This window comes from Polyodon spathula, chromosome 1 (assembly GCF_017654505.1).
Source record: "Polyodon spathula isolate WHYD16114869_AA chromosome 1, ASM1765450v1, whole genome shotgun sequence".
NCBI classification, from domain to species: domain Eukaryota; kingdom Metazoa; phylum Chordata; class Actinopteri; order Acipenseriformes; family Polyodontidae; genus Polyodon; species Polyodon spathula.
In genome coordinates this window covers 75,040,727-75,067,058 of record NC_054534.1, presented here as the reverse complement: position 1 = coordinate 75,067,058, position 26,332 = coordinate 75,040,727, and the positions used below count along the sequence as shown (strand labels likewise).

The window sequence follows — 26,332 nt, the reverse complement described above, 5'->3', positions numbered from 1 at the left end:
TGGCACTTTTGTGAAACATGCATATCTAGAGTACAGTGCACAACCATCTAATGCTGACATACTTTGATCAGTTGTCACGTGAGACACTGCGCAGCCATCAGCAAGTGTTTTCCATTACCATACACCTGTCTACAGCAGGAGCGCTGGAACTAAGGGTGCTGGGGGTGCGGAAGCACCCCCTCGGCTTTGCATGGCTTCTATCATATACAGGGGTTACAGTTTTGTTCAGTGGCTTTCAGCACCCCCACTTTAAAAATCGTTCCAGTGCCACTGGTCTACAGTCAATAAATTGAATCATTATATTCCTGTCCAGCACAGTCCACCCCCCCCCCCCCCCCACACACCTCCACCAACTGCAATTTTCTCTTTCATACCAAGATAACAAAAGCATAATATTTATGTTTACATAACTAGAAAGAATAATGTTGTGTTGAAGAGATAAAGTATGCTCTGATTCTTATCTGAATTTCTAAGTTGTAAATCACAAAAGTATAAAATACACTACCAATATAATATTCAGTCAGCTCATTTTTCTATACCATGTAATATGCAGTCAGTACTTTAATGCAAACAATGGTGCTACTCAATTTTACCTTGTGAGGCCCGGACCAGCCCAGATGGTTGTTTCTGTGCTAAAATTAGTATGCTTTCCTCTGCAACATTGTCGGCCCAATAGCAGTTGTCATCTCTAGCATGCTTCAGTCACGGTGAAGGAGGCATTACAGTACAGGACAGTAGCCTAAATACTCAACTGCTGATACATACAGCTAACTGTCTCATCTCAAATCTATTTTATGCATAAGCAGATAACCCTGTTTTGAGATTATTCAGAGAGGTATGTGGTGAAATTCCTATGAATGTGCTTTTGCCAATCATGGGGAAGCACTTATGTACCTCTGCTATTCATTCAAAAGTAGTGCAATAAGTATTTCTGTCTCACTAAGATGATGATTCTTTCATTTGTCCCTGGAACTGGTGCATTTTTGCCCCACGGAATGATGTCTGTCGAACCAAGCTGACACCGGAATACACCCTTACAAGTCTTGAAAGGTACAGTACAATGATGGGATGATGACATCAAAAATCTAGAAAAAGAACGTTCCAGTCTGGGGGCTAACAGTGCTTTAAATATAGCCTGTGTTTTTCATGTCAGGTTTGGTAACTATATTGGTTTCATCTTAGCATACTGAAACAAATGTTGATTTGAATCTAGCCCTTGAATCAGCAGTATTTGTACGACTCACTTCACTTCTGAAAACATGGATTACACTAGCCATTGAAGGATATTTCAAAGATTTCCCCCAAATTACAGAAACATTCCAGCAAAATGTACATGCAGACAGCTAATGGAAATTAAAATGAGGCTTTTTTTTGTTTGTTTTGTTTTGTTTTGTTTTTGCTGCTGTGACTTTTTTTTTTTATTATTAATTTGCATTGAAGAATTAAAATATACATACTTGTAGGTAAAGTAGGGTGGTCTTTCCACAATGTTTCTCATTGTATTTAGTGACGTTAACAAGGGGTCAGACATTGACCTAGTGTTAAGATTTGCCTCTGTTTAGATCACTCAAGTGACCCTTGTGTCTGTGAAGGCTGCTGTATATAAACACACTGTACAACCTACTGTAAGAGTTGACATACTTTCTGTCAGCTTCTGTTTCCACAATTCAGCTGCAGCTGCCAAGGCTAAACGATGTGATACTAAATTGTTTACTATTTACACAGGCTGCTTTCTAAGTAAACTTTAGCACGTATGCATTTGAAAAAACGAAGGCACATTATATAGCATAAAAAAAATGCTCTCAAACATCAGAGAAAATACTGATTGAAAGAGATCTGATTTAGTTTGGAGTGGTGCATATCACTTTGAAATTGTGATAATTTAATTTGTTTTTGATTCTCTAATGCCTCATGCGAACAGCCGGAGCACAAAACCAGCAATGTAATCCCTTACAAGCTGGTACTCACCCTCTGTTCAGTACTTCAGTAACCTCAGGTGACATTTAGGATGCAAAAGTTCCATCTTGCCTTTCCTTTATTATACTATGACTCATCATGCTTAAGACCAAAACCGTGCAGCACATGTTCTGGAATACCTGCAGCTCTCTTTTAAGGAGGGAAAGGTTAAAATCCTATTAAAACATTTCCCACCTCTAAAGTTAATTTATTAAGTGATAATCAAATAAAATATATACCAATTGTTTAACCAAATCATTCAAAAGAATAATAATAGGGCCAATTTTGTCAAAATGTTGCACATGTGTAAAACATTTACAGCTTTTTTTATTTTATTTTTTTAAAACCAAAAACGTATAACAAACACTAGACAACACATTTTAGTATTGTTCAGATTATGATCAGTACTCCAACAAATCACTATTCTGAACAACATCCAGTCTCAGGTGGTTTGGATTAGTGAGGGTACTGTACAGTATTAAAATTAAAGCTCATTGAAGCATTGTCTGCCAAATGTTTGTAACATGATAGCCTGGTTTGACATTTTCTAACTATGCCCCTGATGAGTTTATTTTCTTTCAATATTCATGTTTGTTAGATTTGCTATAGAAACTGATCTGGAATCTTACATTGTTTTAGACAAAAGAAATGTTGGACTAAAGCATTTGTTATTGAAATGATTTCTACTCAGAGACCCTAGTCTGAGAAAGCAACATTACATACTTCATGCAAGGTGATTATAGTATGATGTATGTAGCTAATAATGTAGAGGTCTAAGCTAACATGAAAAACAATCAAATTAGTGGATCTTGTTTCAACCTAATGGTCCATCTTTCCGTACCAAGGTCCAGGTTAATAATGAAGCCCAATACATACAACTCCTTTGTAGTGCACTTGAATACAAAGTAAAAGACACAGAAGCTGTGAAAAGTATTGGATGGGCTTGGTCGCTGAACTTTGCTAGATCAGGGCTAGGAGAAGGAGGTCCTTCAGATCCAATCATTTTTGCAACCAGGTACAACTCTTTGTTTAATTGAACATATCAATACTCTATCCTGGTTCACAAGCAATTCATTATTTCATTCTTTTTTTTTTTTTATAAACCTTGAGTGGAATGGCTCTCTAGGACCAGAATGGCCTACCCTTTTTGGGACTGAGTTGGGACGCATGGCAGTTTGGGGAATCACAGAAGCTGACCTTTCTATTTTGTGGACAGAATTAAAGACTTTAGTCTCCAGTGTAGTTAGTCTGATTACCTTTCACAAGAGATGAACCGACTCCAGATTTTGCATACGCAAGTACTTCTGACTATATACATGCTATCAACTATATTTTTTTTATTCCCTCCCCATCTGTTTTTCCACTGAGATTAACAGTTTCCTTAACTCCTGCCATGTACGAATCTGGAGATTACTGTATATTTCTAGTTAATTAATGCAGTGTTATGTTTATCGTTTCCTTTTTCGAAATGCATGTGTAGAACCCAAGCTGAAACAAACTCTGATTTATTGGTCACATCACAAGGCAGCATTCAAATTCAGACATTTCCTACCTTTGTGTGTGAAAGAACTTCTAAACCGTGGCGGATGTGAACGGTCAGCTGCAGGGTTTGAGGGAAGGAAGCACCGTGTCAAAAGCAGCACTGATATCTGGATAAGTGGAATTTCAGTGATCTTTATTTGATGTGCAAAAGGACTTACTGTACATTGAAGAAGTGTGATTGGCACACAAGGGGCACTAACATGTATATGATCTGCTGTTCTTAGTGTTTTATCTAATCTGATAAGACCTTGAACACAAGTTTGTAAATGTGCCTAAATGCTCATTTTACAGAACAAACAGCACTTGGGTTGAGTACTTTTGTAAGTGAAACATGAAGAATGCAGTCCTTTTTAACAATACTGCAATATGAACTTTATTAGCCTACAGTGGGAAGTTTGTGTGGTCTGTACATAATAAATGCACTGTAGTTTAGACTTCAGGCCTTTTTAAAGGGCACATTTTTACTTTTTGAGGGCAGCTGATTACTGAGCAAGTTCATGCCTTTTCACCCTTCATTTTCTCCACACATCTGCCCAGTACAATATGTATACTACATCCGCTGTATGCATACAGTATGTTCAGTACAACGTATGTCTGTCTGTAAACATTATTTTCGGTATGTCAGTTTGCTATAGTGTTCTTGATGAAAGACTGTGACAGAGAAAGAATGAATCTTGGTTATAAATCTCCCTCCCGACCTATGAGGGTGCTGTATAAAGGGAACAGTGTGCCCTTGACTGACAATTCAATCCTGGGAAAGGTTGAAGTCGGCCATCTAGGAAGGGGGCGGAGCCACAGTACCCCAAGTCATCGCCCCAGATGGGAAGTGGATTGGAGGAAAAGCGATTGCACTCACTAACCAAGGGGGTGTGGCTGAAGGTACAAAAGGGGATGTGGCCGTGCGAACTGCGCCTGTGTTATGGTTGCGAGAGAACCGCTGAAGGAGTGTAAATAAAAGAACTGTGAGTGTATATTATTTGTTTTGTAGTTTCTAATTGTACTCGTTTGTTCTTCTTAGATGGCTAACACATACCGGGAGCTGTCGCTTAAGACCAGCACCAACCCAGACAGCACAGCCCTACTGTTCACTAATAAATTGTATATCACCACTTGCACATTAGCACTCACTCTGGACTTGTGAGCGTGTTTGTGTTATGTGTGTGTGTGTTTATACTGTGTTTATTATTTGGGGACTGTAGTCCATGGTTTAAACATCACTGCTACACCTCACAAACCACTTTGCCACAAAGACGTATCATTCATTTCCATGCACCCTGCATCTCCATTCCTGTGAAATGGTGATGCACAATCCTTTTGAAATGTTTACCAATTTGCATGTTATTTTACAGCCCACCAGGATTTTTACCAGGCTTTGCTATACTGTATCTTACTGCAGTATGGGTGTTCTTTGGTATACCGCAGTATTTTTAGTTTTTTTTTAGGAGAATGAATGGAGTATTCCAGCTGAGCTCTGCCAGGCTCAAGTGGCTTGAAAGAGGCCCCTTGCTGAAAAATTGGAACAGAACATTGAAGCTGCCAAGCGAGGAAGGAGTGTTTATGTTACTGCTAATGTAACGTATCTGCCATTTTTTCTGTGAGGGCAGGTTTTGATAACTATGAATTCTAAGAGCAAAGTATGCTTTCCTGAATTCCAAACCCGTGTGTGGGTGTATGTGTGGATGGGTGCCAAAGGCAAGATTCATTTGATCCAGTGGTGGGTCTTAGGTATTTTCTCAATTTCTCATTATGTCGCAACACTGTGTGAGTTACAGTACTAACAATGTGCTCAGCTTCTTTGGGAGCGGAGCCTTCCTTTGGGATGATGGGGGTGTTTGGTCATAACCAGATTCTTCTGCTGGTGCTTGTGGGAGGGATTCATGTATCTTTTTTTTTTCCTGGAAAATGACAACTTATTAGAACAGAGGATCACAGATAGTTCCATGTGAAAATACACACCATATTCACAGACAGGGTCCAGATTACATATTTGAGTCCTAACCAGAAGAAACTAATATTTGCAATTAGTTGTACTGCAAACATTTTAGTGAGCACAGGAGCTGAATAGACATTACATAACTGGTGAAAAAGGTAAATTGCTTATTGTAATTTTATTGAAGGAGAATTACTACAGTGCACGGTATTGATTTGCACAATTTACTAGAAAGGAATCATTAGTTATACAGTAGAAAAGCCAAATTGTAACCCTTAACAGACTGCCTACAGGTATACACAGATTTCTGTTCTGAGAACCCACCACAGAGGAAATCAAACAGGCCTCAAGATGGAATAACACCATAGGCAAAAACAAATTGTGTGTTATGTACAGTAATTACTTCCATTCACAGCTCATATTTATTTATGCAATACATTTATTTTTGTAATAAATTAGAACGAATAGCTGATATTTTTGTTGTAATTAGTTGAAATGGACCCATAATGTTCTTAATGTCCAATAAAAAATGTATTTGTTTTTGTAATGGCGTAGTGATAGTGGTTTAATAGCCCACAGGCATCAATAAAATAATACTACACAGTAGCTGCATTCTGAGAGCTACTGAAAAAAATGTGTCAACATTTTTTTTGTTGCGTTGGAAGATTTGTTTTTCAAATAGTATATACTGCAGCGCTCTTCCATAGTTAATAAATACATTTTTTTTTTATGTTTTAAATGTTTTAAGTGACATCTTTAAAAGACATTCCTGGAAGATATGCAACCACATTTTGAGGGTGGTTCACTTTTCAATTGTGTGACCATCGCTGAAAGTCTATTTTCTGATCACCAGAATCTTTCTTAACTGGTTGTCTTGCACAACTACTGTACTTTAGCAAGCCTTATGAACTAGGCTTTACAGCATGCATGAATGAAGCATAGAAGAACCACAGTAACTTTTTTCAATCCTTCATGGTGGCATACTTTCATATACTGTAGACTTGCATGTCAGTTTCTTACTTTTAAGCTGTCACCTGTTGTTGTAATATACTGTACAGTAATCCATCGCATATCCCACTGCGGTGGGGCCAGAGTAAGGGTGGATATGTAAAAAGGTGGATAAATGAATCCTGTTTTAAATACCATTATACACAGCTGTAACAATTACTATATTCACACAATTATTGTTTTGAGATTCAGCTTTTATTAGGGAGCTCCCCTAAATCCCTTGTTTAGAAAGATACAGGGTATTAATGCTTGTGACAGGGTAGCCGTCTGCCGTGTGGATGTGTGCATTCGCTGCTGAGTGACAGGCAGGAGATCGTTGAAGTTGAAATTGATAATGCCCCGCAGGCAAACAGGATTTAGTTACATATCAACAGACATCACGTGACAGTACTAACAATGGCGGCGCACGGAGTACATACAACACACTGTACGAAAACTTTGGTGGGATCTCAGTCTCTGAAATAATCTTCTCTGTTCAGTAATAAACTAACGTTGCTGAAGAGATTAATCATGGGGGATAAACTGTTAGGGCGGACGTGTGACAGGCGGATACGAGACAGATTACTGTAATTCATTTTCACTATAAAAAAAGCCATAAGGTACATCATTTAAGATTTGGGTGTGCTACATTTTTGATTGGCTTAGGAAAGTAGGATTTGTTTATTTGTTGCAAGAATTGTTTAACTAGTAGGGCATGAAATATTTGGGATTGGGTTGGGTGTGGGGAGTTACTGAAGCTAAGGAATCAGTAACAATCTTGCAGTGAATGGACATTTATTCAAGTTTCAATTATCTTCAGCTAGCTCAATGAGAAAAAATGCTGTCAAACATTAATTTGATTTTATTATTTTTTTTTAAATGTCTCTCTCTCTGGTGTTTACAGAACTGGAGCATTGTTCACATACACCATCCCTGCCTATCCCTTTCAGCATGGCCTCATTCTTTGATAAAGTTTAGGCTTATGGTTCAGAGGCCCCTGCTTAGAAATTTGTACAATTTTGTACATATACGTAACTTTCTGTTGACATTGTTCTTGAGAATCAAGGAAGTGTAGGAAAGTGTAAAGAAAGGCATTGCTTGGGAGCTCCTTGAAAAAAAAAAACAAAAAAAACTAAAACCCAGTCCCTTGTACTGTTACCTTTACCTTATTCTGCATTTCAGAAAGGAACAGGCAGTCTTTGTCGTGGCATGTTGCTTGGTAAATCTTGTTTAATGTTTAAGGTGATTATGCAGGCATCTGTGATCTGTGTGGTGTTCTCACATTAAAATGTGTACACACTGTACTCTAGTCATACAGTAATTAATGAACAAAATCTATATACAGAAAATGATTAGTGAATTCTCCAGTTACTGTAGTGAATATTTCCTCTCAGAGCATACAGTTAGTTTTAATTTATGTAGTTTGTCCCACATTGTGATGAGTGCAATTGAAAATGTTAACTTGGCTGATTTTACAGACATTGAAGCATCTTATAAAGCAAACTCAATTTAGTTATGTTTGATAATCTAGGACTGGTTTGGTGAAGCAGATTATAGGGCATGGTGCTCTAAATGCAAACACACATTCCAGTATATTATGACTAGGTGGGGCTCTGTATATTATCTAAATAGAGACAATCCCTTGTTATTTCTCCAGTTGTCAATATTAGTGGAATTCTCAATGCCACTGTTTATCTAGTTTTATGTTATTTAAAAAGATGATCTGAAATTAATGTAGTGGTTGCAGTCTATGCATCTATTCATATAATCATAGCTTGGAAGCCAAACCACTAATCTTTACTGCTGTAGCAGTACTTCATGTGAAAAGACACAAGCAAAACATAATTTTGTTGTTAGGGCAAAGCCAAAAACATCAGACACTGCAACAATCTTATATTGTAAATGAATTTAATAATAGTATTACTTGTTGTAGGAGCCCCCAGTATGACTGGAATTCAGCCTAATTTCAGACCTTGCAACAGCATCTCATTTCCCAAGTTCCAAAGTACAGCGTAGTGCTCATTGCTTTCTCTATAAACAGTTGTGGTTTCGTAGTTTTATGTGCAATTTATTTTCTTAAAGGAGGATGACTCTTTAAACCGCAGTTGCAGCCTTAATCAGCTACAAAAAAATGAACCCTCTGTTCTATATTATTATTTTGTTATTATTTATTTGGCAGACGCCTTTATACTGAATGTGATAATTCCCAGTGCGATGTGTATAATTTTGTCAGGCCCTCAAGCATGTGTCTGTGCGGTGTGGTGTGAAGCAGCAGGCAGCAGTTCAAGCCAATAAAAAGCCAGTAAAATGTAACCCACCACCACTGCCAACTGAATATACTGCATACTGTTGAGCAAATTGAAGGCTTCTAGTAGATGAGCTTCCCATCAGTTGGAAAACAGTTTAGATAAACCCTGCAGTTTTTTTTTTTTATTATTATCAAAACATCTGCTTTTATCCATTAAGTTGGAAATACATGAACCATCTAGTGTTTTACTCCAGTTGATTCTCTGGTCTCTGGTCTAAAATGGTCTTTCTGTCCCATGTTGACTGCGTGCATAGCCCTCCACACACCTCTCAGTGGTTCATCTTGGTTTGCTTTCTCCGTGCTTGTTTACTGAACTTGGCACTGCTGTGAGTGCATAGAGGAAGGAAGGATTTGGGGCATTGTAATATCAAACAGGATTTTTTAAGGCCAAGGTTAAGATTGGTAACTGGAAAAGGAATCATCTGGAAAAACATGAAATTAAACGGTGAAATGGAAGTGCTTAATCAGCTGCTGTGAACAGTAAGTTAGTGAAATACAACTGCTAAAAATTATTTGCTTAGTCTAATCAGAAAACAGTATACTCTGTAGGGTGAAAAGGTAGTATAAATCCCTCTTTGTTGAAAATCAATCTCACATGGGTTAGCAGTTACAACATTTAAGTTTGTATGTCTATAACACTGTTGGATAACCAATTCTGAATAATGACACATATTTGTTACATTTAACAAATCTAGTAATTCAAACTGCTTTGTTACACTTAAAGAAGTAATGGATTCAGGGATAATTGTACATGACACCTTTTTGGCAGTTGTTGTTAAACAACATGTTTAAAAAACATATATTGGCTTTATTATTACCAAGACTTGGTATTGTTGTATCACCAGCTCTGAGCCAAACAATCCTTAGATGTGTCATAACAATATCTAATCATTCTTTCAACATACTAATTAGGCTTTTAGTGTAAAGCTGAAAATATGTAAAAGTAAGCCACCATACTGCTTTTACCCATCATCAGTTAACTTTTTCAGAGCTAGATAGGGGCCACAGTTGGTGTGTAAATGCTGTCTCCTGGCATCATGCCCCCCTCCCCCCTCTTCTGTAAGCTTGTGATCTACTGCCTCAGTTAGCCTCCAAAAGAATGCTGTCAGCACAGACTTGTGGGTAAATGATTTATTGCTCTTTGACAATCAGAAACATAAGGGACAAATCTTTCCAACTGCACTGTGGGAGATGTATTAAAGACAGTATACATTCTGTTTTTAACATTTTTCATTAGCCCTAAATAGCTTGCAATGCATGCAATGATTCTTCTCACGCATGCCCAACACCATATGTTTAATTGTTATGTATGTTTAACTGTTGGCTGTACATTGTGCATGAATGTTCCAATGGATAATGTAAATAACCCTCTTTAGATTTAATTGCTCTCCAGTGTAACTGACTGTGTACATTTCAACCTAGTTTTCATAAGTCATTCAGATGGTATACATATTTTGGGTAAGGTAACACATATCAAAACTCCCCATATCTTAACCTGCTTTATTTATTTTTTTTATTCTGGAACATGAAACCGTAGTTCAGTACAGTATTTAGTAGCTAGAACACACGTGCAGATCTGGCAGTGGTAAAATCTTGGAGCAGTTTTCTTGGAACGTGAAGAGGAAACTAAACGTGCCTCTACACTTAGAGTCTTTGTTGCTACAAAGATTATCAAGCATTCATAATAAGGGTTTCTGCATATAAACTTTTGCTTCCAAAAATAATTATTGACTTACTAGGCTAGTAAAATGCATCATTTTGTTTCCAGTGAAGGCTGTGTTCTTCCTCAATAAAAATATATAAGGAATCCCAACTGTACCTGCCTCTACATAAATGCTTAAAATATAACACAGGGTTCACCAGTTTTCATATAAAACCAAGCTTACCCTTTTCGTTTTAAATCTTTCACTCATAAACAGGATCAGCTTACACCTCTTATGGTAGTTTACCATAAAATTTCATATACATTAGATTGCCAGTATATATTTACTGTACTGTACATATTATCTGATGTCTAAAATAAATTAAATCCATTTATATATATATATATATATATATATATATATATATATATATATATATATATATATATATATATATAAAATAACTTTCTGTAATTATTATTGAAAAAATGTGCATTCCTCTAAAATCCGTGATTTATTTATTTATTTATTTATTTTTTAACGTTAACGGAAGTCAACAGCCACAATTCATCAGGTAATACTTAAAAGAAACTACAGTACAGTATTTAAAGGTAGACAAATGTTTTGGCTAGTGCCCTCACTTCCATTTTATCTTTTCATTTTTGATTCAGTGTTTTGATGGGTTTACAATTTGGAGTTTTGACATAGCCTGTGGGAAAGAGTTAAGAAAACAGCAACCAATTGTTACAGCTTGAGAACTGGCAAAGAAGAGTGTGCAGATCTTTTTGTCTTACAATTAACTGAGGAGATGGTAAGAGAAATAAAGAAGAATTTTATTCCAAAATGACAGAGCTCAAGCTAAAGGTATGTTTATGGTGTGTTGCGCTAATGTTTTCCCCACAGCTTTTTTGATTGTGCGGCAATGCTGCCACACTGGAATACACACATTGATGATTCCATACCCACTGTCTGCTGTTTCAGTCATAACTACAAAACAGACTGAGATAGACTTTTTTCCAACTTGTGAAGAGTTAATGGACTGTTTTGGCTCCCTGACAAAATCTTTGAGAGACTTAATTAGTGTTTCTTGAGACTGAAGTACCATACAGTGTCATTTTATTGGTTATTCTTCTACAATGAATGGGAATATGCATGCATAATTAAATCTATATTCTACTCCTTTTCTGTACACAATGGAGCTTGGAAGTTTGCCACCTTCAAAAATGGCATCCTAAAAGAGCAACTGCTTCTAATGCTCTGCACAGCTATCTTGTTTGAAATTATGGATCTATGAATTCTAGCACTGACTAAAATCTAGATGCCAGCTCTTTCCTTTTGTTGGGTATAACTTTACACTACAGGTGGTATTCATGGAATTCCTATAAACTGTACAATATAAAACATTCATACAACCTTTTGCATGAAATCAGCATTTTGCATAGTATACAACACTATTCTACATGCTATAGGCTATACTATAAATATTATTTTAAATGCCACTACTTACTAAATTAGAAACTGAATTGGAACTTGTGATGCAGCATTAGAATGTCATAGACATAGACAGCTCTCAGTAGTGTTTGAAGGGTTGACCCAAGGATGGCAAACAGGACAGTGGAGAGAATGGAAATGCACTGATGTTGATTTGTGGTATTTTTGTGGTAAATAATATCTGACTTTTTTTGCAGCATGTGTTGTGCATAACTGGGCTAAGTCTTTGTGTTTATTGTCCTGAATGAAAAGTTGGTTTCTTGCACTATTAAAACAGTCTTCTTTTCACCCTGTGGGGGGTTTTCAAGTAGACAGCATTGTTTAACAAAAAAAAAAAAAAAAAACACTATATAATGGGAGCAAGCAAACTGGCACCATTAGTATGCAGATCACCCCTCTCTGTGGAATACATGCAGAGACTGTCTACGAATGTTTCTGCACTCACATTTTGTTAAATTTTGCATGCATTATTCAAGAGGGGAAAAGTTCTCATTGGCTTTACTATGCTGTTTAAACCTACTGTGTGATGCTCTGCACAGTTATGGGTCAGACGTAACCAGCTTTATCTTTTTCTCTAAATGCTACTTTTTCGACTTCAGGCTCATACAAAGTTATGATACAAAAACCCTGATCTAATTTTTTGTTGCTGTGCACATTGAAATTATGATTTAATAGGATGAAGTTGAATCCATTAAACATTAAACGTAAGATTGAGGGTGTACAATGGGCTATTTTCTCAAATAATTTTATTCTGTGAAAGAAAGAAAAAAACACCAACTGAAATTCTTAGACGAATTAGAGACAACTTCAGACTAACAAGCCACAGAAATTAAATGTTTATTTCTGGTTTGGTAACTTTATTGGGTTTATTCATCCTGTCGCTAATGACAATTGGAGTAAATAATTTTGAGAATCTGATTCAATGTGTGTATTTTTTAATAAAAAAAGAAAATAGGCCCAGTAAGAAAAAGTCAAAAGTCCATTCTGTTATCTAAAATGTCTTCTATTGACTCATGAAAGTTTCTTCTTGGAAACATGTAAGTATCAAGAATATCTTTTTTTATAATATGTAGTTATGCATGTATGTGCTATATAAAGCATGTCAGTCTCAAACACAATATCCCTCTTCCATATGGGTTTGCTTGCATACTCCCACTCTACTCCAGACACAGACTCTGTAATTGCATAGGCTTGCAAAAATGATTCTCCACAACATTCCTGAACAAAGGCTAGTTTAATAGAAGTAAGCTTATCCCTAATGTCGGCACTGCTGATTTACTCAAACTTGTCGTAATTGGGTTATGGCCCTTCTCAGATAAAGTTCAACCAATAAATAATTTATGGTTATTTTAATTTCGTCCCATATTCTGCAAGTTCAAACCAAAAGGCGTGATTCTGCCCTAATAAAAATAAGTACTTCTGGCATAACTTCAGATGATAATAGCCAGAGCAGAAGATGCATTCAGTCTTGTTACCACAACTCAGTGAACTGTAAGTTTGTTCCTTAAGAGGAGGCATCCACATACAATAAACACAGTGGGCTGAAAAATGGGTGGAGAAGACTGCCAGTTTAAATATTTACATTAACACAGCTGTATTGTTAAAACATTACGGCTCTAATGCTTTTTAATTATAAGATATTTCTGGAGTGCGTTCCTCTATGAAGTTCATTCCCAATGCCAAGATATGTCTTGGCTCACAAACCGCACAGTTCTGGCAGCTACGCTTATACATGTGCTAAGCACAGGCTGTATCTAAAATGGCTGCCAAGCTGATCCTCCTGAAATGTCGACAGTGTAGGCCGTGTGTGTAATGCAGAAGCCAAAAGGCAGGTTCCAAAGTATGTGATTGTTTTAAATGACGTAAAAAAGAAAAACAAAAGTTGGTTTTCACACCAAGCTAGGAGCTGGCAGAGCAGGATGTATTTGGTAATGTTTATAAAACTGCACCACATGATAAGAGGAAAGGGAGTAAATAGTGCAGAAGAAAAACACAAGAGAAGGCCTTTTCAGAGTAGGAATTAGGCACAAATTCAGATATCATTATAATAATTACATGAAAGGTATGATAATTATTTTAATAGGGAAGTGTGATTATTTTAATGGCTTGAAAGACATGCCTGTGTCCTGTAAGTCCAAATCTAGACATAAGGCTTGCATGAGAAATAGAGGAGAACTTTTTCTGTCTTGGCATGTCCAGTACTAAAGCCATTGCAACTTGTGTTTATTGATTTACCTGGTTATCCCCAGTGAAAGAATCTTTTCCTGTCTAAAGGACTACATCTGACCATTTATACGACACATCATATTTTATATTATATTAAGCTTGCCCAATCAAGTAATTATTCACAGACTGTAAACAGTATTCTAAAAGTATATGATACTAACCACTTGTAAAAATACTAAAGCATTCTGTGGAAAACATAGTGGAAGATGCTGTTTTGCATTTAGCAACTACATGCACATCATACATTTTTAACTTGTATTTTTTTTTTATTTTACCAGCAAACCAGTTAGTCCCAATTGAAACCAGAAACCTTAACCTGCACAATTCAATTAAGAATTTCTTGAGGGTTACCTTGTAAAACAGAGAGGCTGGATTGGCCCCACAATTGGTTAAACCAAGACCAGCACTGATCCAGGTGGTTCAGGTCATCTCATCTTAGTGTCTAATGAGATCAGCTGGTCAGTGGAACCCTTACAGTACCACTACAATTACACTTATTTCAGCTAAGGCAACATTGTTGTTTAACGAGTATGGTCTCAAGTTGGTGAAGAAGTTTTAGCATGAATGGTAACTGGAAACCATTTTCGTTACTGTTATGTATTAGTACAGTGCGTTGATTTGCCATGTGCAGTTTTGCACAGTAGTCACATCCTTGTGCCTGCAGACAGTTATTTAACTACAATACAATCTACAGTGGAAACAAGATGCAGTATTCCTTCTGGGCTATATTTATTAAATACTTCAAAGTTGCATATTAATATTAGAAAATAAATTAATTTCATATTGTGTGACCTATAATCCCACCTGGTAGTGATGGCATGGACAGGTTGCAATGGTTTTATGCCCCTGTCATTCCTCCCTGAACAGCATGCCATGACAATGTGGTAAACCCACAGAAGAATTGTGTCTCCCTAGTTCACTGAGCAGTGGTGAGAAACTCGGCAGAACTGCACTTTTGTGATGCCACTGTTTTGACAACATTGTGTTCTGTACAGTGGGAGTGCTCTCCCTGCCAACTCAGTGAGCTTCTGTACTGTTTCTGGTTTGGCAGTCGCCTGTCCATTGACCCTGTCTGCTAGCCAGCTGCCAAAGAGGCACAGCCTGCCTCCTGTCTTCTTTTTTGTGCTGGCCTTGGCATAGGCATTAATCAAGTTGCCGGATGCCAAAAAAATTAATAAAAATAAAAATCATAAGACAGTGGGAAATACCTACATTGTAGCAGTGCAATAAAGGATGTCCAGAACATGATATTTTAGATCATTCACATTTCGTTAATGTTGATTGCAATTGTTGATTTCTGAAACTGCTGTCTTTAGTTTCCTATCATACACAATTCATCCCTGTTTAATATCTTATGTGTTTTTTGTATGATTCTTTACCAGCAAAGATTATATGTAAAGAATCGAAGTGAGGTGGGGAAGTGTGAGTCTTTTTAGAAACAATTTTTCTGGAATAGCTGTTATGCAAAGCAAATAATGCTCTAAACAGAAGAATGAAAATGACATGAATCACAGGGTAGCTTATTATTAAGTAACTGGATGGAATAATTGTACAGGTGTATAATTTACTTCAAATGATGAAATAGAATAATTTGAATCTATTTCTTAGTAAAATATTTTTTCTGATCTGAGATAAGTGTTATTAAGACTTAAATTTGAAGTGCAAGTTCTACAGCTGAGGCAGAATTTTATTTGGCCAAACATACTTTGGCAAAGAGAGAATGGTGTCACATTCTGGCTGCTAGTTAAACATGATCTCAGATACACCTCATCTGGTCTTTTCAAAGAAAACAGTTAGCATAGTTACAGCATTACTAATAATTAGGTTTTGAACAACAGCCAGCCAGCCAACCCCAAAAATGAAACACATGTATTTACTTGTGAACTGATCCTGTTACATATTTATTTGCAATTGTGACCACTGCACTTAGAAGTAACTGCACAGATCCTTAGCATAATAAACACCTTTTACACACATTTTTATTCTCATTGAGAATTATTGTTATTATTTGTTATCCCATTGTCTTGTTAAATGTGTGTATATATATGTGTGTATATATATATATAATTATTTTTTTTTTTTTGACTGAAAGGACATTTTAGAAGATAAACCTTGTAAAAATGCAACAAAAACTTTGAAAAAAATGAAGTGCAAAGATATTCTTGCAGACCGTTCTGTTAGTGATATGTTCAATTTGTGTTACATGCCGGTATGTCAGAATTTGTAGCTGTAAACATCCAATCGATTCAGGACACAGAAGGTGTATTCACTGTAATAGCACTGCATCTTTTGCCTTGCTGTGCAACATGAGTCTGGATGTGGTTACAAACCACAAAAGAGAAGTAAAATATACTTCATTTGTGTCTATTAGTAGGTGTTAACTTGTAAAAATGACCAAACCAAAACAGTGTGTATACAGTACTGTATGTGTGTTATTTGACCTCTAAATTTGAAAAAGTTTAAAAAGGATTGTAAGCTGGTTATACAGCCTCTGAATGAGTTTTAAAACAACATTCTACAATTGCAGAAAAGAATGGATACCTGTTTCCCAGACTTGCAACCAGTATCCAGTTGATCGATTACTTTAAACCTACTTGCCAACATTCAGAGACCAAAGAATTTAAGAGCTTGAGACGTCTTGTAACTTTTTGTTTTGCACAGTGTTTTGAAGTGCAGAGGAAACTTTTTAGAAAGGAATAAATTTAAGTAGGCCATTTCCTCTGGAAACTTACCTGTATTTGACAATGTCGACCCAAGGGACTTTTTCGACCTGAAAAAAGAAATAAGGACCAGGGATCACAAATGGAAATTAGACAAAGGGGCATTCAGAACAGAAAATAGGAGGCACTTTTTTACGCAGAGAATCGTGAGGGTCTGGAATCAACTCCCCAGTAATGTTGTTGAAGCTGACACCCTGGGATCCTTCAAGAAGCTGTGATGAGATTCTGGGATCAACAAGCTACTAACAACCAAACGAGCAAGATGGGCCGAATGGCCTCCTCTCGTTTGTAAACTTTCTTATGTTCTTATGTTCTTATGTAATTTGGTCAGCAAGAAGTGTTTTCACTTAACCCTAAGCCATACGTTGGGGCTCTGCTTTACATGCTTTATTTCTTCACACTTTTCAGGTTTAAAAGTTAGGTTAAATCTTGAATTTAAGAAGCACATAAAGGCTGATTTCACAGACCATAATTTGCACTAGTTATTAAAAACATTACTTAAGGTTAAATAAGGTAGTTTGAGATGAGTGCTAATCAAAGTCTGTGAAACCAGGTGAAACTATTACAGTCTTGAATAAAGGATCAATCATAAATTATTAATCAGTACCTCTCCTTCATAACAGTGAATTATGGAAAGAAAACCAATTCACCTTGGTCCTGTATGTCACATTAGTTTTGTACATTTAACTGTGTTCTGTGGCTAACCATTGTGGCTGATGACACCTTGTCACAGGAGTGTGACATTATTTGCCATAAATGATCAGCAAATGGCAGTTTTAACACAGACTGTGTGTAACAAAGAAGAGCGGCCTATCAGCATAGAGGCCCAACACAGCAGTGCTCTTGAGTGTTTGGTGATCAAGTAGTGGTCAGACTATCTTCACTTACACAGTGAGGTCATGCTTTCGAAGAAGAGCACAACAGGAGGGCCCTGCTTCTATTTTGGAAGTGCTTGTGTTTCATATGTTCATTTATAATTTAAAATAAGTATATTTCATTTGGTATATCCTGCCTGCAGAGATGCACGCTGTAAATACTCTAAAGCAAAGAGTTAACAATGCAGTGATTTCCACCCCCCCCCTCGTGCTTAACATACAGCATGGTTTAGTTCCCTTCCTTCTTTGTCATTGTTGAGTACGTGCCAAGAACATTCTGTTTTGCAGTGCGGAGACCACTAGTTTTTAGGAGAAAAAAAGTAAATCCCACCAATTATTTATTTTTTTAAAACAGACATTACATGATTCTATATATGAAACAAAGTAGTGTTTTTTGATGTTAAAAGGGACTATCTCAGTTCACTGTCTGGTAATGTTGTGTGTATTTTAAATGCTGCTAGGAATGTCTTAAAAGGTTGAATCTTTCTTCAGCTAAATATGGCTTGTGCAAACTAGCTGAAAATGTTCTCTGGGAAATTCCTTGCAGTGTCACAGACAAGAACAGCAAGCACATTGGCTACTTGCGTGCTTTATAATGAAAAGTTTGCTGAACTCAGTGAAAAATTGCAAGCACTTTGGGTATGCTCTTGCAAAGAAACAAGAATGTCCCTTTATGCATTTTGTGCTGCACCTTTATTTGCTAGACGAATTTGTAAACACTTCATATCTGAGTGCAGGAGTACACAGTATACAGAAAGTCATTTCACATTGCCTGCTGTAGATGTTTTTGCATTGCATTGAAAATCCTGTCAGACCTGTTGTATTCATGTGGTGAGAACACCTGCACTAACAAAAGAAACTAGTGGCATGGTTCAGAGATAAAAGAAAATGTATCAGAAAGGTAACTTCAGATAGCTTAACTAAGGAAGCCAAGATGGTTTTGGTAGCAGTCTTTTAGCCTCTGGTGTGGCGCTTACCTACACAATTCATTTTATTTTCTGAAATCAGTGCTTTGGTCTACCCTTTAAGCTATTTTGCTTTACCTGTTTAATTCCAGTCATAATATACGTTTAGTGCAGTCAAGCTCTCTGTCTTCTCATTATATCGATGCGCAAATACAGGTTTACAGTTTTAATCTGTGAACTAAGAATGTATACATTTTTAGCAGCACATTTTATACTCAGTCTTTGTTTTTTTTTTGTTTTTTTCTTTTTTCTTTTTTTAATTTGCAGACTCCCAGCAGTCAGGAAGTCCAAGTAACAATGAACCTGGAAAGAATCCTCCCGGTAGGTACAAATCACAGAATATTTACATATTTTCTGTAAAGGAGAACACAGGTACAACACAAGTATAGGAAGTTAAACACCAAAGGTCTTGATTTTCCATTAGCTTTCCAGTTTACTAAGCCCCTGCAAGCACTGTTTCACAACCACCCCTTTTATAACAAATGCATATGTGCTACACAAGCAAACTTTATGTGCTGTACAGTAGTGTGAAGACCCATTAAAAGCCTTATGATTGGGCTATTGCAGAGACAATGCAGATATTCAATTGATTGATCGTATCGCAGAAGCTATTCAGGAAAAAAAAAAAAGTTGCGTGCAAGCACAGCATAAGCGAGCAGCACTGTCAACAGACTGCTGTGGCGCTTTTGTTGGAAATGTGTTTAAAGCTTTCTTTATTTTCCTACGCTACGACCCGCCAGAAATGTGTTCACGACCCATAATTTAAGAATAGCTGCTGCGGGCACGGTGGCCTGGTTTCGCAGGCACAAATTTGCCCGCGGGCACCACTTTGAGGATCACTGTACTAGGGTGTGTAGAAAATTGTTTCATAGAAGTATTCGCAAAGCTTGCATATGACTATATATATATATAATATATATATATATATATATATATATATATATATATATATATATATATATATATATTATATACCCACACTTCTTCAGATTTTTGACTGAAATCCTAACTATAGGGCGGGTAACACCAACCTGAGTCTGGAATCTCAGACTTTAGAGTTCCTTGAGACTGTACACGAACCAACATTTTGGTTCGGTCCAGCTCAATCCAGACTATTACAGAGTCAGACTACAACACCCTACATTTCTTCTTCTAATCAAATCACTGTTATTGTGAAAAACGCTGTGGTTAACACACTGCATTATGACTTCATCATGACAGCATTCAGATAAAAGTCACTTAAGGAAATGATTTGCTTAAGCATTGGCATAAACATTGTTTGGCAATGTCAATGAGATAAACACCATAATCAGCAGGAAGGAGTGGTTTATTTACAGGCTTTACTCCTAAGGGTGACATGCTAGAGCACAGAGCAGGGAGCCTGTTTCAGCCACTCACAATGTAGAATCTGCTGTAAAAGATCATTTCCATGGTGTTTGACGTGCTCTTCAGCAATAAATATATCCTGGCGAAATCACATTTTTTAGTCAAGTGACAGCCCTAATATACAGCCCTAATAAATAGTCTCTTTTTAGTCATCAACCATGTTGAGTAAAAGACAAACCAAAGTCCACTTGTGAAGACACGTATTGTCGAAGCGCATTGTGTTTCGTGTTTTTAATAATAAAACATTGCCTCTTGCTTTTTACTTTCTTGAACATCAAGTCTAAAATGAATTAAGGATACAATTGAGCCATCCTGAGTGTGCGACCCAAACAACAAAAAGTGGACTTTGGTTTGTCTTTTACTCAACATGGTTGATGACTAAATAGAGATATATGAAAGATTTGTGAAATTGGGCTGTGCACCATACTGTGGTTACTGAACAAAAGTTTTTATTTAGACCTATATATATATATATGAGTTACTATTTCTATATAACCCGATATTATCTATATATATATATATAACATATATATATATATATATATATATATATATAATTTTTGTAAATGTACCAAATGGTCCCTTTCCACCCTATTACGCTAATAAAATAAATCTAGGGACCTAAAAACTCAAGCCCAAGGGCCAGAGCAACACAGCTAAGCATACTGTTTATCCACTCTGGGGTAATCCCTAAACAGCAAAATTATTAGCAATGCACAAACAGGGAAACAAAAAACACTCAAGGTTTATAACTAAATCAGCAGTTAGTTATGTTATTTGGGATAAATATGTCACACTGGATTTTACCACAGCGCTCAACACGATTATCTTTGCAGGCACACGTTTGGCAATCATTTAAATCAAAGTAGATCAGGGGTGAGCAATTCCGGTCCAGGAGGGCAGGTGCCCCTCCTGGCTTTTGTTCCAAATGTGCGCTAAATTACTTAATTAGACCAATAATTGGTAATAATAGGTCCAATTAAGTAATTTAGGGCAAAGTTGGAACAAAAGCCATGAGGGACACCGGCCATCCAGGACTGGAATTGCCCATCCCTGACGTAGATAAACATTCCAGTTCCAAATACATATGTAGATCCAGCACATTATCAGCAATCCTTGTACAAAACAAGACAACAATTATGATTTTTACACAACTTTAAGCACTTTTTATACAAGCTTAAAACAACAGTGTCCTACCACTTCAGGGGAGAGAAAGCACACACTTTAAACCAGCAATTCCTTAAATAGCATCACGCATTGCTCGGTCTACCCAGAATGCACGTTTAAATTGTAATAAAACATAACATATATATATATACACACACACACACACACACATAGTTTTTTTTTTTTTTTTTTTTTTTAAGTGGATTGGAGAGGAGGGCTGTAGTAGAAAAGTATTGCCCCGAGGGAAGACTGTTGTTACCGACAGTGGGCTATAATTCCAGAAACCGCGCCCTGGAGGAAATGATAGTCTTCTCGAGGGGCATTTAATTTTCCTCTATGAGCTGAGTCTGCTGTACATATTTAATAAATGTCAAGAAAATAAGTGATGCAAGGTTGGATAGTAAATATGACTTTATATATTTTATTTAAATATAGCTGATACCTCATAAGCAAATACATAAATAACATGAATAAATAGCAGAAAATGTTTTTGAAGTTAATACCGTATAGTTATCAAAGTTTTTTGCCATGCAGCTCTCCATCTGGCTTGCTGACTGCTGCATAATACAGTTTATATCCCCGTTGTTAGATTTATTTACATCGTTGAGTTGAATTTGTTTGAATTGAACTGTGATGTTTTAATCTCCATTTCAGTGGTTGGAGCGTCTTTTTTTGTAGTATGTTTTGTAATTCATTTTCTGTTAAATCACAGAATCTCTTGTCGGTATTAAAAATGAAGGGCGTTCCTTTTTAAAAGGGGTGGGACTGACAGTGATGTGAACCAATCATGTGTCAGAGGGAAACTATTGGCTTGTGTTTTAAGGTTGTTAGGGTTGTCTACCAGTTTTGTAGGAGTGTGCAGTTTGTTCCTGGGGAAGTTACTGTATCATCCTAAAATATACAGTATTGACCTGCCAAAAAATAAACGATTTTAGAAAAGTTCCTTTGTTTTTCTGTGATATTTGTGAAATGACATGTTCTACTGGAACTACTACTACATGCATTAACCTTCTTTGTTTGTTTTGGTTTACTGTAGTTTGGCTTCAAACCTCAGTACTGTTGGCTTTAGCCATGCATACATGTCTGCATACATGTACTGTACGGTATAACACATAATTTATTCTTGTTCTCTTGAGCCGCAAATGAAATAAATTACACAACCCCATTTACCATTATCAATAGAATTCTAACCTTTAAACAACAGGAATAAACAATGAGCCATGCAGGTCATAGGATTAGGGCTTTCAGGATAGAAAGGTCAAGATGGATAATTTTTACGCGATGAAGTTCACATTTGTTCTATGCCTAAGCCAGTGTTTTGTGCAGGACCTGTGTGTGTGTGTGTGTGTGTGTGTGTGTGACAACTGTCAAGTAGTATGAGATCTGTGATTGTTGGACTTTGATTTGAACAGGAAATAAAATTATTATTTGTCTTTGTGGTTAAACCAAGATCATTGTGATACTGTATAAATAGACTGCAATCAGATAAATTACTGATCTCCTCTGAACTGTAGTAAGTGATTAACATGCACTTTAGAACATTTGGCTACGCTGGAGTTACCTGGACTGAATATATATATATATATATATATATATATATATATATAGGACAGATAATACCTATTGGGCATCAGATTTGCCCAATACGTTTGCACAGACTGTACAATTTTGAGAGGGAACTAACTCTAGCAAGCACGTTTGCATGGATCTATGAACTTCATTGTAGTGACACACCCAGGAAATGAGTATGGTACCAAATGTGTATACATTACATTATAAAGTGGCGTATCACTAAATAGATTAAAGCATCTTTTTTTTCCAGGAATTTGCATTAAACCTATTTAGTCCCATTTTAGACTTAACAAAACCTGGGATGAAAATAATTTGAATGGAAGTATGCTTTATAAGCCTCTGTTATTTTTCATAGAACAACGTGCTACAACAAAGCATTCTGCCTCCTAGCCTTTAGCTATTAATTAAACTGTTTGCCTTTTAATTATGAAGACCTACCAGTATTGTGCACCTGAAAGTTTGGAGTACAGTGGCTGGCAACCTGCCTACAATGAAACAATGGCAGCAGTCTTACCATGAACGTTCTGGGCTTAGAAATGTATATATTTCTGGGAACGATTTCAAGGTAAAACAAGACTGTGAGTGTGCCATTTTGAGGAAAAGCTAATGTTAAATAGTTTATCAAGCAGCTGAGCTTGTAGTTATTACAAATTATTTGATGCTTCGTATATTCCTGAACAAATGTTTTCTTTTTTTTTTTTTTCTGTGTCTAATATGTCAAGAATGAAAATAATCTGAATGTATTTTAATTGTACCTCTTGAGCAGGTCTGTGAATTTTGCTGCCAAGCAAAATATGACACGGCAGGTTACCCTGGAAAGCCCGAACTGAGCCTGATCATAGTTAGACTTGTTTACACTAGTGAGAGGTGGCACGAAGTGAATATTAGCAAAGGGTTAATGCCATTCTACTGATGCATCTATTATATACAAAATATATGTATAAAACATTGGTTTGCCAACTGTTATAACATGTTTCAGAAGTGCTAAATTTATCAGGCACATTTATTGAGTTTTACACTGTATAAACATATGTATAAGTAACTGTTCTAATTATATTGTTACTACTGTTTCTGTCCTTTTTAGAATATTAAACACACCATTTTGTAATACCCAAAACTTGTATCCTTTGTAATTGATGTACAACATAACGATATACTGTGCAGAAGGAAAACGGGAAATAAAACAGGAAAGTTTTGTCTTTTAGAAGTAACTTAATTTTTCTTTTTCAAATTCTTTTTTTTTTCAGTTTACCTTGAGGACAGTTTTATAAAATCAGGAGTCTTCAGTGTTTCAGAGCTAGTGCGAGTTTCCAGAAGTAAGTAAACCATTTTTCTTTCATATACCAAGATCTTGATTTGATTAGAATTAATTGGAGTATTTTTATTGGTCTAAACAGTGGCAGATTTTATTGTATTTAGTGACACTAGTAAGGGGGGGGTTAATAAATCGCCTATATATACACCTATATAATATGATTTAAGAAAAAATGACAGTAGCATTTACATTTGCCACAGTTTAGAGACTTAAAATAGAGCCCACTTTGTTGCCACACCATGTTCATGTCTTCTCATTTTTTAAATCAAGTACTCTGATACATGTTCAAACCGACAGTGTCACCAAATCTGTTGCATAAGGGTTTGCAGTGTTCCTTACTTAAACATTCCCAGTGTTGTGCTGCTTTAAACAATGCACAACTACACATGTATTTGGTGCACAAGTTGTTAAACATTTAAAAAAAAAAATCAGATTTCAGTTAATATATAGCTTATCACTATCGCTTTAAATGAATGAGAATAAATAAAGACTGCAAATTAAAAGAAATTTCGTTAAACTACAGCATTTTTTTTCATTAGAAAGAACAATTTTCACATAATTCTATGCTGATTTTATTTCTTTGACACAATGGATCAGCACTGTCACTGTTATTGGATAAATGTTTCCAAGGATCGCTCTCTCAGCAGAAACCCTCTTAGAAAGTGCTAATCAGTAAAGGATGAATTAAGTTTTTTTGGTATATTTTTTTGGCATTCGCTCTGTGGTATATAGGCAGAATGATGCAATAGAAATATATTTTTATCGTGTATCAGGTATCCTGTTGGGGAGTACTTGTGCAGTTATGCATGTAAATTGGGATTGGAAAGTGGTCTCTGTTAATTGGGATTGGAAAGTGGTCTCTGTTAATTGGGATTGGAAAGTGGTCTATGTTAATTGGGATTGGAAAGAAGTCTCTGTTAATTGGGATTGGAAAGTGTTCAAGTTTCATGGCTTTTCATGCTGTATGCCATTCAAGAGGTATAGACATAACTTGTTTTAAAACATTTCTCTCTAAGGAAATGCAGGACAAAGTCACATGGGGTTTTTCAACAGTGTTTTCCATTAACCAAAAGTTGAGCTTCTTCCATAGCGATTACATCATAACTTTGGTTTCTGTTTCCTAATTTTTCAAAGATTATAAAATTTCATATTGAAGTAATAATAAAAAAAGAAACGCCACCCTCTTCAACAGTGCCTACCACCCCTTATAAAAGTTTATCACAGTAAATTGGCACAAAACTTTGCAGTTTTCTCTTGCTTTTCCCATGGTTATACTATGCATTTACAATAGTTTACCATGCTTTTTAATTTGGTTACATACCTCTCTGGGCTTTACAATGCTTACTTAGGCTTTACCATGCATTTGGTATTCTTTATTACACATTCTATGGTTTTACTATGGTAAACCTTTATAAGGGATTACATGCTTTAATTCTAAAACTTTCAGAGTTACTGTATTATATTTTAAAATATGGGTACCCAATGTTTCTCTTCTGGTACCTCTCATTGTTTATGTATTTGTTCTGGCCATGAGGGCACAAAATAAAACTAAATATGACAAACCGGATAAAACTAAAATGTGCAATATGATATATTGATATTCGTTACAGATGTAACGACTGAAGCGCACAGGCTGCTGTACTGTGTTTTCTGGGAAGTAGGTTTAATTGAACTCCTAGTTGCCATGTCTTTGCTAGAGCAGATTCATTTTGTATTTGTTTAATAATATTGGTAACCCTTAAAGCACAACAGATGCCACTGTGCTAAAACTTTCATCACTTTCTCCAAAACCACCTCTTTTATAAGATATCACTTGAGAGGGTTCAAAAGGAGTTCATTAAAACATGTGAATAGTACTTTCTTTGTTTTCTGAACATGTTGAAAGACTCAACAGTCACACTCCTGCTGTTAAGGTCTCTACTGCTGTTTACAAAACAACTTTGCAATATCACACCTCCTTTACCGGACACAAAACAACTAGGGCAACTTCCTATACAAAATGATTTCCCCTGCTTCACATTTTTACTGATTCCTATAGCCGGAACTGCTATACATATAAATCCAGTTAGCAGGCATTAGGAAAATATTACTTATTTGGTCTGAGCCTGCCATATTTTTCTACTGATACTGTGGTAGTTTTTGTGCATATTTTAAGATTTGCTTTTCTGTAGATTGTAATTTTATTGCTTCCAGTATACACCTTTAATGATCAGCTGATCAATTACTGAAACACTTTTAATTCAAGTAGT

General features: G+C 36.2%; 1 protein-coding gene across 10 annotated transcripts in view; it reads left to right on the top strand.

Moving 5' to 3' along the window:
• LOC121322270 (nuclear factor 1 B-type) overlaps positions 1–26,332 on the top strand; it is a 133,134-nt gene that overhangs the window by 42,231 nt on the left and 64,571 nt on the right. For 8 of the 10 annotated variants that reach the window (XM_041262069.1, XM_041261999.1, XM_041262020.1 and 5 more), the window contains exons 3-4: positions 18,911–18,964; positions 24,016–24,084. In XM_041262069.1, coding sequence (XP_041118003.1) covers positions 18,911–18,964; positions 24,016–24,084 — 123 coding nt within the window. The remainder of the gene's footprint in view (positions 1–18,910; positions 18,965–24,015; positions 24,085–26,332) is intronic. The other 2 variants (XM_041262040.1, XM_041262030.1) reach the window with 1 other exon arrangement.